The sequence below is a fragment of the Gadus chalcogrammus genome, chromosome 4, assembly GCF_026213295.1.
Source record: "Gadus chalcogrammus isolate NIFS_2021 chromosome 4, NIFS_Gcha_1.0, whole genome shotgun sequence".
Classification (NCBI taxonomy): Eukaryota; Metazoa; Chordata; class Actinopteri; order Gadiformes; family Gadidae; genus Gadus; species Gadus chalcogrammus.
Window position 1 is genome coordinate 12,287,225 of NC_079415.1, and position 13,253 is coordinate 12,300,477.

At 44.4% G+C, this 13,253-nt stretch overlaps 1 protein-coding gene across 1 annotated transcript; it reads left to right on the top strand.

The window, feature by feature from the left end:
* Nucleotides 1–105: 105 nt before the first annotated feature.
* dgcr2 (DiGeorge syndrome critical region gene 2) lies at nucleotides 106–13,104 on the top strand. Its single transcript, XM_056588030.1, has 10 exons — nucleotides 106–464; nucleotides 4,256–4,378; nucleotides 6,408–6,494; nucleotides 7,125–7,338; nucleotides 7,901–7,977; nucleotides 8,182–8,367; nucleotides 8,641–8,844; nucleotides 9,384–9,536; nucleotides 10,185–10,421; nucleotides 10,846–13,104. The coding sequence occupies exons 1-10, from the start codon at nucleotides 383–385 to the stop codon at nucleotides 11,097–11,099; spliced, it is 1,617 nt and encodes a 538-aa protein (XP_056444005.1). The 5' UTR covers nucleotides 106–382; the 3' UTR covers nucleotides 11,100–13,104.
* The last annotated feature ends 149 nt before the right edge of the window (nucleotides 13,105–13,253 follow it).

Consider the following 13,253-nt stretch of genomic DNA (forward strand, 5'->3'; position numbering starts at 1 on the left):
ACAGAGATTGTGTGTGATGGACTCCGCCCAGCAGGCCTCCCCAGATGACTCGCTCCTCTGCGTGTTGGTTGGGCTCCTCGACGTCGGGTTGTTGTGATGGGAGGACGCCGCCATCTTGGTTCAGTAGGGAGGACGGTAGGCGTACACCAGCTTGCTAGCCATAGCAAGCTCTGTAGATTAACTTTAATCTACGAGTGTCTGTTGAGCGTATTGCAGGAAGACCCCACTTCATCGCATTGCTGCTTTAACGGAACTCAAATGGATACACGGTCATTAGTAGTTTTATTATTAGGGTGCTAACAGGTTGAAGGGGGGCGACCGTGGTGCGGATCTCTCGGGTGTTTTATTTCTGAGTAGACGAGCTACTATGAATGGAGGATAAATGTTGCCGAAGGCTGACAGCAGCTGTTTCGTCTTCTTCTCTCTTCTCTTCGCCCTCGTGCAAACGGATCCACCGAAGACAGGTAATTTAACGCCAAACGCACACGTTGGCTTTCAAGTGCTTGACGTCAACATGCACGAAAGGGGAAACTGAATTGCTGCTCAGCGGTGTGCATGAGGAGCGAGGCCTCCTCCAGAGAGCCGCGGACTCGAGGTTCTCCTCATGCCGCGGCATGCGTCTGCAGAGCAGGGCGCGCATATGAGCTGTGTATTGCCCTGCACCATACAGCTATGTCTGCAAGATAATATCAGTTGTCAGAAAATAAAAAAAATGCTGATGGAAATATTGGATATTTTCTAGATGTTTAACATGTAAAGCCTCGGGAGAAAGACAAGAGATTAGACAACCATATCGTGCTTCAAACAAATCCTAGGACATCTAGAAACAAAATGATAAGTAAGTGATGTTATTCCTTTAGCTTAAAAGCAAATCAGCATAAACGCAAGAAGCTCCAGCTGTCCTTAAAAGGACTACATGTTGTGTCTTGAATGCCAGTAGTAGTGTTTATTTGGGCAAAGTAGCATCCGTTTACCATTCCAAAATCATCTGTCTTTTAAAGCACATGATAGTCAAACAATCTCATAGTTTCACATTGCACATATTTCAAGACCAAAGAAGGGGTTACTGATTTGATGACCCAGGCAACCATCTCCATCCCATGGGGTTCCAAGCGATCTAACTGCTTTTGCATGTTCATGGGTTTATCTTCCTATTTAAAAACACATGTTTAGGGCAGGACCTTCAGTTCAATAATCATATGGACGGTTAAGCCCCAATACCCGGGGATCACCCAGAGGGATACATGTGCTCAGCTGATGGATGGTATCTGGCTGACCTCTGCATGCTGTTATAGCTGTGGGTCGTACTTTACAATCTCTCTTTATTGTCGTGCGGGAAACAAATGTCAAGGGCCAGAACTAATGATTGTTTTCCTTGCCGTTTCATCCGTCCTATTTTAAGACATTAATCCCTCGGTGTAGAACTGGAGATAAATAATGGGGATTGGATGATAACATGACTCACTGTCTGGACCCCAGCGTGAAAATATGGTAGAAGAGGGTCTCGTTCAGATGGCATCCATCAAATTCTATCAATTTGGAAGTTATATTTGGTATTTATTTACCGTTGAACATAACCAAAAGCGATCGATACCAAAGGCCACTAACTTTGACATTGGATTGATATGGCAACTTTTTTGGTTTATGACCAAGTCATATGTTATATCATGTCCCCTAGCAAAGTTGAAGGGGATGCACCACAGTAGGTCAGGTCAAAACATAGGTCCCTAATGTCCTTGTTTTTTCAGTTTCAATTTGTGTATTTGTGTAAATAGGAAACGGGTAGTCAGCATGAAGGGTATGTAGCAAATATAATTACAACACATCTATGTTTTGTACAACATGGAGATGCTTTGCGACCATGGAAGGAGATTCAGACCACACCGGAATAGCTAGAGTCCTTGTCTTGTTGTCACCATGGCTGCTCTTCTGTTTGTGAAAAGTATGAACACAAAACTTGATGGACAGACATGGTTCACCAGAAAGAACAGCTACTTTACCAATGCCGTTGTTGAGCTGTCGTCATCAGCAGATGATTTATGATCAAGGTGCGATGGGAGGTAGAAATAATGAAAAACGTTAGTCTCTCTTTCTGCCTGAATTAACTGATGGATGCTGTTGCATACTACATGAGTCCATTCCGCAAGGCTTTGATCAATACCCTTGAGGTCTTGGAAACAATTAGCCATATCCAAACATTGTAACCGAGTGCCCAACATAACCTTTGTCAACTTTGGATGCATGTATTGATCTAATTCAGAACATTGGCATGCGCATTTTTTGATGAGAATATTTGATGCGTTCACTGTAGTTTAGAGGTAGTGGTCTGGACTAATAACTTCAAAAAGAATTGTATATTAATGCTATGAATATAATAATGAATGTATAATTCCTTGTGGGACGGCTGGAAGCATTTCGCAGTGTTTCAGAGGTTTTTTCCTGTTTCCATTCGACATGTTGTGTATCATATATTCACAAACCACTACAAAACAAACATGGCAGTTAGCTGCAGTTAACCTGAAAATGACTAAGGAGTTAAATAACTCAATCACCTTTTAATAATCAGCTTTAGCAGTGAACGATTCTGCGGGCTCTGCTAAAAACTTGCTAAACAAGCAATATTTTCTGATGACATAACATTGTGACTTTGCACATATAACGTATCACTTTCCCCAAAAGCACATAATGTCAAGGCCTAGTTGTATAGCTTTTCACATGCACAGTTGGGTTATGTACCTATTCATACAAAAGTTAATCTACAAAGCTGAAAGACAAGCCCATCATTCATCTAATTAATTTCCAGGACTCCAGCTGGACATCTCCTATAAATGAGGCCTTATCCGACCATCAGTCCTTTCACAATCCATTTCTTGCAACACAATGAAGTTAAACACCTCCCCTTGCCTAATTTAACATAATTTGATTGTGTCAAACTGTATTAGCCGCATTGATCAACAACAGCTAGGCGTTTACCGCTAGATAAAGTGGGTAGTGTTGTCAAAGTTCTGCTGTATTGTTGGAGCATCCAAGCTAGCATAGTTTAGGTCAACCAGGCTGCTGAAACAACAACCATTACCCTTAAATAGTTTTGGCTGTTTTTAAAACTCAGAAGAAGCAGGAATTCTCAAACAAAGACATGGGTGTTGAAGGCAGGCACTTTTGTTAAATGGGGTGGTAAAAAAAACAAACAGGATTTCCACACGGTTAAATAAAAACAAGACAGTCAGTGGGGGACCCAGACTTGCCTTTTTGTGGTTTGCTTCAATACAGATTAGTGTATAAATAAGCCCGACTGAACGTGGACAGATTTAAATAAAGGATGTTAGCATTCAATTTACTTGATTTGTTTCAGGTCCGCAGCTTGCTGTCCATCTTCCCTATTCTTCGCAACAGGCTAGCTGTTTGTCAACGACATTAAGTGACTATCTCAAACGGTGCTGAATAATAACGGTTTGAATCAGGCAAGAGTTTAATTGTGTGGAGTTGTGCAACTGTAATTAATTAATCTTTCCCCGATGTTTGTGACAAGCATCTGGGAAAATAAATCCCTATTATGGTCTAACGTGGAATTAATTTCAGATTTCAAAACAAACAATAACTTCATGGTAATATGATATGTAACATACATTAATTTGGACTCTGAACGCTGGATCAGTGGTTTGATCCCATGTTACCAGCCTGTCGTGGGCAGCTCTGCTGCAGTAACATGTCTCATGTGAACCCACCATGGTGCCGAACCGCTGGCCCACTTATTATGAACCCCCTGTTACGAAGGGATACGTTAACACGTGGTCAAGAGAGGGGCTGTTTTGATCTAGGGGATGGCTACGTCGTGACCATTACTGTTGCCATGGCAACTAAGGGTTGGTTTAATTAATAAAACACTAGTCCTCTGATCCCCGAGTCACGATTCGTCAACATAATGAATATATTTTCAAAATGGATAACATTGTGTGCTGGTTTTGGTTTAAATCACATCATTCATGAGTTTGGTGTCTCTACTTCTTTGAATCAGATTCAACCAACTATCCATAAAACATCCCACGCAAACACAAAACGTACCCACGCTCTAGCTGACGTTTTTATATTGCCTCAGACCAGGCGATTGTCTGTAACGTGTGTGTGTGTGTGTGTGTGTGTGTGTGTGTGTGTGTGTGTGTGTGTGTGTGTGTGTGTGTGTGTGTGTGTGTGTGTGTGTGTGTGTGTGTGTGTGTGTGTGTGTGTGTGTGTGTGTGTGTGTGTGTGTGTGTTTCAGAGCATCGCTGCAACCCGGGCCAGTTTGCCTGTCGCAGTGGGAAGACTCAATGCATCCCGCTGGACTGGCAGTGCGATGGCTGGACCGCCTGTGACGACAAGAGCGATGAGCTGGACTGTCACCGTGAGTCATTTTCTGAAGGCGTCCATTTTGCCATCAGAATCATGTTCTGCGTAATTATTATGTTCCAACAGGCATGTTTTGTTTTTAAAATAGGTCAATTCGAGGCTAACTATGTTGGCCCCTGAAAAATGAAACAAAATGAAAGGGAATGGACCATGTTTATAGAGTATTCATATTATGCTCAAGGGTTCAATGCAGAAAAAATCCTGTTGCTGACTGCCTGATTTTATTTATGCACTATTGCATGCTTGTACTTCTGGAAGGACTATGTAGGTAGAAAATATCTATGTTGTTGTGATCTTGTGATTATTGCCATCATTAGGAGCAGGATAGTCAAGTGCCTAGGGTGACTCGGCAGACAAAGGTTGTAGGTTCAATCCTATCATTCTACCTGTAAAATCTGCTTCTTTAATGCCTCAGTCTCTGTATTCACTAAATAGTCAATATAAGTGATGCAAAGCGCCACATTCCACATCCCACAAATGGTTGGTCAGGGGTTAAAATAACTAGGCAGGCACATAATCAGAAAGGAGCAAAAGGCACAGATAATTCAGACACCAGCTGCCTGTCTCTGTGTGGGAGGGTATTTTTGGCCCGTGGGGACACCAAATAGATGGATAGATAGCAGTGTTAAGCTGTTGACGGAAATCCCATTGTTTGTTTGTTTCCCCGTCTTAAACCCCAGCCTGCCACAGCATTATCGTCTGAACAAGGGAAAAAGTGCAGGATTGAGCCCAGCATCTAAGCTTCAGGCTGAAGCTGCTGTCTATGTGTCCATGTACTCTCTGACCGCTTTTTTATTCTCGGCTCTCTGCTGTCATTTCAACTGAAAGACGAAGTGTCCGAAGTGCATTCGATCATAGCATTATTAAAATGCAGAGGGCGATGACTAACACAGGACACAAGGCCACAAAACCATCATTCTATTAACAAGAGCGCTGCCATTTTAGAAGTATAGGAGCATAGGAATGTTATTGGTAGTAATGGTGTTTTGGTCATTGTACAGTAATTAAGCGTGGAGGGATTTGTCATTACATGATGACTTGAAACTGCCTCAGAGTTTCTCATGTGAGCCGTGGTAAAACAATGTTTTATTAGACTAGTTCATTGTAAATATATAGTTTTAATTAATCTATTTCACAGTACTACAACCCTGTTGAGTCCTTTGAATATGGTAGAGTATTGTGTATTGAGGACTTGTTTGAGCGCTCTGCTCAACAACCTCAGCTGGACCCCTGGTACCGCCATCAGTAAGCCATCCTAGCTATAGTTGTTGTTTACAGGGAACGGGTTAACCAGCATTTTGTAAGTGCTTGGCATGTGTTTCTATGAACATCCTGACTGTTCCGACAGTGAGATAATGTTGTTTCTTGTTTCTGACAAATGTAATTTTTATTTTATATTATCTATAATATTAAGTTGTGCTTTAGATTAAAGCGTTAAGGGCATTTGTCTCTTTGGATAAAAGCGTTTAGGGTGTTTACATTATAAAAGGACCTAAATGTAAATTTCCACTGGATTAAAGATGAATACATTCATGTTATTTAATTGATGTATAGCTATTGCATGATATTAATAATACGGTTTAAAACCAGTTTTTACCATTTAGTAAAACCACATTTTGATGCAGTGTGAAAGCAGCAGAGAGAGGTTGAGAACCCCCCAGTCAGTAGGCGTAAGACTTTCATAAAACTCACCGACAGTGTTCTGTCCACTCTAACTGGGTGAACTAGCGTACCTCTGCTGGCTGAGTGGTGTGAGTGGGAGGGTGTCGAGATAAAGATTCTTGTAAACAAAGTGAATGGCCTGCTTTTGTTATTTGTAGAATATATCAGTTGGAGGATGGGATTTTATTGATGAAATTAAATAAAATAGCACCTTTTTGACTGCTCGTTATGCCATACGGAAGCAATTGAGTTCAAATATCTCCTCAAAAACATACTTCCCAGGTTGGATTTGAGGACATCCCATTGCAATAACCTGTCCCAATATACGCCTTGTTTTAACCCAAGTGAACTTCTCCCCCCAGCTATAAAGGAGGAGCGGTTTGGCTACGGCAGCAGTGCGGACCAGGTGGAGGATGTGATGGGCGTCGCCCAGCCGGCGCGCTTCAACAGTAAGAGTTACCCGTCCGTCCACACACACACACACACCAGGACCCTGGTGGAGCTGCTGTAGGGACCATTCGAGAGCAGTAAAGAAGGAGACAGAGGGCAGAGAACAAGTGTTGCATTTCACACACCTGTGAGGGACCGGTTCCAACCGTTGTTACGGTCACGGGAGAGATGCCCTAAAGGGTCAGAAATTAGCCTGGAGCAGAGACGGGCTCAGTCGACTCGAAACCGATATTATCCCAGTTAATTTCCCTCACTCATTGCCGACAAATGGCTTATCCATTTCTAACAAATCACCACTCCAATTATACCTCTTGAATCTTAACAGCAGCACATATTTAAAGCCTTCAACCCCTTATAATACGTTTTATTTGATGTTTTTCAGGCCTAAATGCACGGTTTTTATTTTGATACTTAATTGCACTACCATCATGTCACACATTCTCCAAAGCATGTCTTTTATATTTAATATCTTCTATCGTCCATATCATCCCTGTGGATATTTTATTTTATTTTATGATCTTGTTTATGTATGCTGTATGTGACGTGTTCAAGCAACTGTGTCTTTGAATTTCCTCCTGGGGATCAATAAAGTATTAATCAATCTCTCCATCTATCTATCTGTTCTGCAGAGAAGTGCCCGAGCGGCTGGCATCACTACGAGAAGACGGCCAGTTGCTACAAGGTGTACCTGCGGAAGGAGAACTACTGGCAGGCCGTGGACACCTGCCAGAAGGTCAACGGCTCGCTGGCCACCTTCGTCACAGATGAGGAGCTGCAATTCATCCTTAAGATCGACGTGGAGTTTGATGACAAGGTCTGCGAGCAGACTAGAGATCAGTGCAAGTGAGTGTCGAGAAATGTATTTGATGACGGTTGAGTTTGCAGTCTCGTGTGTTTGTCTCACTTCTGTCTATGTCTGAATACTTGCGGAAGTGAGTAGTTGGATTCATAGGGAACCGGTTACTGGTACAAAATGTAAAGTACTGTTTTCTGGCAACAACAGTAGCTACCATTTGAGACGCGTTACATAAGACATGTTGACGGTGAACACGAATCACGTGTAAACAAGAATGTGTGACATGGATTATGGGATGTAAGGTCACGTTGAGTGCAAAGCAGCTTCTTGTAGGGAAGCCATCCAGGGGAAACCTGTTTATGGTCGCTAGCTACCAGCCCCCCTCCCACGTGGGTGGTAGCGACCATAAACAGTGGTGACCCCTCTGGCCCTAGGTCTGAATGTATATACAGACCCCAGGCCGGGGATTAATCCCCCCCATGGCACCTCACTGACCCCTATACGCCATCTAGTGGTTCGACGAGAACCACAACTCGCCTGCATATTTTAAATCAAATAATTAATATATTTGCGATTTATTAAAATGTGGATCTAACTTTTCTTTCGTAGGTTTTGGGTCGGCTACCAGTATGTTATCACCACTCAAAACCACTCCCTGGTTGGGCACTGGGAAGTGGCCTATAAAGGTAAACATTTTAAAGAAAATCTACCAGGCTCTGACTGGCTGACCTTAACAACAATGACCAAGATTTACATTAACATTATTCATACTATTCATTATGCAGACGGGCCGTTTAGCATCTACTGTTCTCCTCTCGGCCCACCGGCTCCCTGTTGCCCCCTAGTCGTGCTTATCACCGCGGGTGGTGCGGCTGTGTTTCCCTCCCCAGGGCTGATGCAGGCCTTCCTGCCCCCCGACAGCCTGCCCAGCTTCTCCCAGGAGGGCGCGCCCATGCAGGACAACGTGTTCTGCGGCCAGCTGCAGCGCTTCCAGAGCAAGAGCATGAACGAGCGGGGCCTGCACAGCTGGAACGCCGAGAACTGCCACAAGAAGTTCCCCTTCCTGTGCAAGAGGAGTACGTCGCGCTCCGATTGGTGGACTCGGGGAGGATTACGTAGCGTTCTGCTTCCTGTCAGAACCCCAATGCAAAAGGGATACTGGGGATACTGGGAATTGGAACAAGGAAGGAAACCAAAAACATATGAATTCTCAGCTAGAGCAATTTGATATATGAAATACATTTTACAATATAAATGTACGATACAAAAATATTAACACTACAAGGAAAATAAATTGCTATTTTTCCGAAGTTAGTATCTGACGAGTCTCGCCCTTCCCCCGGCCACAGGGCAGACGTGCGTGGACATCAAGGACAACGTGGTGAACGAGGGCTACTACTTCACGCCAAAGGGCGACGACCCGTGCCTGAGCTGCACGTGTCACGACGGCGAGCCGGAGATGTGCGTGGCGGCGCTGTGCGAGCGGCCGCAGAGCTGCCAGAACTTCCGCAAGGACCCCAAGGAGTGCTGCAAGTTCACGTGCCTAGACCCAGGTACGGCACACACCGAACCGGGTAGCCACCAAGTAGTACACTATGTATACTGCACAATGCTGACCACTAGTGGACGCGTCAGGTACTGCACACATCTCACTACTGGTGGACGAGTCAGGGCTCAACCTATGGTGATATTGAGTTTTACATTTTTCTCGAGCCAACTTTTGATTATGAAGTGTCATTATTATATACTAGATTATTTTGTGACATTTGTATTTATTAGATTCTGATTAGATTACTATAATTTTTTCTTTCTTTTATATGTATTGTGTTCTATTACTGTATCTGTCTTTTTGTATATTCAATTTTCATTTGTTTGTTCGTGTTTTTTGTAAGGCCTTACGAACTTTGCAATGAATTTATGTAATGGTAATCAGTTCTTTCGAACTACCAGTCAACAACAACAACGGTGACAAAGCATACGATGTTGGAGCATAATACATCTTAGTTGTAATTCAGAATATCGTTCATCTGTGTCTGTTAACGGCGTTAAATGCATCAGTCCTTCACACTGTCCTCCTGTCTTGCGGTCCCAGACGGCAGCAGTCTGTTTGACTCCATGGCCAGTGGCATGAGGCTCATCGTCAGCTGCATCTCCTCCTTCCTCATCCTCTCCCTGCTGCTCTTCATGGTGCACCGGCTCCGCCAGCGTCGCCGCGAGCGCATCGAGACGCTCATCGGAGGAAACCGTAAGAAACCTCAGGGCCCAGCGTCCCGGAGTGTAGCCTATTAGTTTGTGTCCCTCTAAGCTTGCTGCATGTACACCCCGAGCACTACATGATATGGATTCACCTTTTCAGCTACTTTTTGTGTTATTATTACTTATTTTATGATACTATATCAAAACGTATAAATAATAAAGAGAGGGGAGCAACGACACACAATTTCCATACATTTTATATATATTTTTTAAAAAAGGAACTTTAATTACCGTAATTTTCGGACTATAAGCCGCGCCTTTTTTCTCATATTTCGATTCAGCGGCTTATGTAACGGTGCGGCTAATCAATGGATTTTCACAGGTAACGGCCATTAGGGGACCTCCTAAATCTATGGATTTTACTGGTTACAGTCCACCAACTTTAACTCTATGGGCTCTATGACCGGTCCGCCCCCCCCCCTTTAAGCGGCGGGCTCCAGTGCGGCTTATATATGTACACATCATTAAATTTAGCTGCTGCGGCTTATACTCCGGTGCGCCTTTATAGTGCGGAAAATACGGTAATAAGTAAAAAAAAAGAATAATCGTAGTACAATGAGAAAATGATCAACAAATGTTGCGGGGTGGTAGGCGAGGTCGACTGTCTGACCGCGGCGTCTCTCCCCGTCTCCCCCAGTGCACCACTTCAACCTGGGCCGCCGCGTGCCCGGCTTCGACTGCGGCCCGGACGCCTTCGGCACGGGGCTCACGCCGCTGCACCTGTCGGACGACGGCGAGGGCGGCGCCTTCCATTTCCAGGAGCCCCCGCCCCCCTACGCCGCCTACAAGTACCCGGACCTCCACCACCCGGATGACCCCCCGCCCCCCTACGAGGCCTCCATCGACCCCGACAGCCGGCTCTACATGGAGCTCGGTAAGGACGGGGGAGGGGGAGCTTTAGTCTAGGGGGCTTTTTGTTCTAAGGCTCTTGGTTTCAGACCCCCGAAGACCGCCGTCGACCTGACCTGTAGGCAGCCTCGAGCAGGATGCCCCGCCTAAACCCTGACCTGCTCCTTGTGACGTCTAAAAGAAATGATCACTAATTTGCTTTGGATTAAAGATTCTGTTTGCAGGAAGAAGTGGACCATTGTGAAGCTTGATTTGTTTGTTTTTTTAAAAAATCATTTCACTACTCTTTCCAATTTCTATTTACTCTTTCTCTCCTCTCCGCCAGATTGATTTAAAGACGAATCCATCCAGGCTTTTGGTTTAATTAATATATCCTTGTATTTTTTGAGCTAATCTCCATCTCTCCTTTTTTCCCTTCTCCTGTGCCGCTCACCTCCTCCCCCCTCCAGTGCGCAGCGCTGTCCCCGTGGTGGCTCGGCAGCCTAACACCATGGCCCGCTGTCTGCAGGTGGCCATCCCCCAGGTCCCCCCGGCCCCCCTGCAGCAGGCCCTGGGCCCCCCCGCCGGACACCGGGAGGACTCCATCGACAGCAACACGCTCCTGGTGGGGCCCGACACGCCCACCGACGGCCACGCCCCCCCCCACACCACCGTGGCCGTGGACTGCGGCAGCGCCGGCCTGTCCCTCAGCACGGTGGTGTGAGGCTGGGGTCTGCGGTCATACCCAGACTGGCCGGCAGGGGGAGCCAGCGAGCCGGCTCAGTGTGAAAGTGGACTGGCCTGGTCTAATATTTAGGCAAGGGGTCAACGGCAACGAGATCTAAAAAAAATGAAATAGAATGAAAGAACAGAGTTTGTACAGTCGGTGGGAGAAGTTCAAAGAAAACAAACTATTATTTCAGGTGTAGGAGAGTCGTAATGCAGTCACAGTTTTCATTCGTGGTGGTTTGTGGGGACCTGCCCGTGTGTGGGTCCTCTCTAACTGGGACCCGGTCATCCAGAAGAGGATCCGAAGAAGACTTTTTTTTTCTTTCTTTCTTTCTTGTGCAGTCCAGAAGATGCTGCAGTGGCTTTGTGTGCGAGCTTCGACTCCTGAATTTCTATCAGACAAAGCTTTTGCAAGTCTCGAGATTTAGACGCCATGTTAAGAACTGTTAATGTCAAGTCCCGCCCCCCCCCCCCCTCCTTCCCTTTTCAGTTCGGTGCCTGTTTACTTTATTTTCTATTTTTCTTCTTCAGTTCTTTAGAAACCGACATATGGTGAAGGAATGAGGGAGAAAGAGTCTGGTCCTGTTTGTCTCTTCTTTGTCTCACAACGCTGTGAAAGTAGGCGTGTATGGAGTCTTGGCTCGCGGACCGAACATCGCCCCCTGCTCCTTTAGTGTCCCGGCACTGATTCAAACATCCCTGATGTCTACCTGGTGAGAAGTAGACAAGCATTTCCTATCCACATAGAGCGAGCGGTCATCCAGGTTTATATGTGCATTCGGAGTCAGGCGGGTGGGGTAATAAGTGAGTTTTGTAGTCGCGAGCGGATGTTTTTGTACCTATTGGGAAGCTGGGTACAGTTGGCTTTAGCTGCGTCCACAATGTTTATCAAAAGAAGTTGATGTGTTGAAATCTTTTTTGGAATATAGCTTATTATTCTTTGCACTCATACTGTCACTACAATACTACTACTACTACTCTCTTTTTTTTTTGCTGAACAAAGGATGTCTAAGCCACCACCAAAAACAGAACAATTATTGTCTTGTTTAAATTCATTTATATGTGGTTTTTATGTGTATTATTTTTTTAAGCGGTACATCTTAGTTTTTTTGGCAAGTTTACTTAGGCTGCCTAATGGTCATGGGTATTTTTTAAATATTGTACCTGATTTTGTTGTATTTCTGTTAAGCATTGGTGGCTATGTTATCTCTCCTGGTCATATTATTTCTGCTTCTTATTTCAACAAAAATAAGAAAAGAATGCTCAAAAACCCCAAGTGGACATGATTTACATTTGAATGCCCCTTTTAATGCTGTTCTATTACAAAGCATTCATTTAATAGGTGGACTGATATTTTCTAGGCCCCCCGAATCTTTGCAGTTGTGTTTTTATACTCTTGTTGCCGAATTCCACTAAGGCCCGGCCCGTTAATACAAAAAACAAAGCACAAAAACAAAATGGCCTCTCTGAGGTTTGTCATTCAGCAGCCAAATTCAGGGATTTCATGGCCTGGCCATAGACAGAATACATAACCACCAGCAACGCTATGCCTTTCTAAACGTGGCTTGCCATTCTGTGTGCGTGTATTTCCGAGGCCCCTAAGAGACAGAGAAAAGAGTGCCTGTTATTGGGTGCGACGCTCTCATTTCTGAATGTATGTACAATGCTCATCTTGTTAAGTCTTTTCTGTTTGTCTTTTAAGTTTATTTAAAATATGTTTTTGGCAACGACAATCCACAGAGGATTATCAGTGAGCTCCATGAATTGTGGAAGTTGTTGCATGTGTGTACAGACGAAGGTGTATTGTTTCCGATTGGGTCTTTTGGGGGCTTATGTTTTGACCTATATGGAGCATGTGATTATCTTAAGGCATGCTGGGGGATTTTTATTTTGAAAGCATTGTAAGTAAAACTCATCTAGGTTGAATCATGAATCAAGATGTTTGCCCATGGTTTATTGTTTGTGTGCAGTTCACCCCCCCCCCCCCCCAAAAAAAACAACAACTACAAACGGCATTCACACTAGTTTTATTTTCATTTGTTTTCCTGTGATAGGCTAAGGTGGTGTCAGAAGTACCTGATTTGATTTGAAACGCTTTATGTACGATTCCTCCAATGATACATCCTAACTCTCCTTCCTTAGCTTTTAA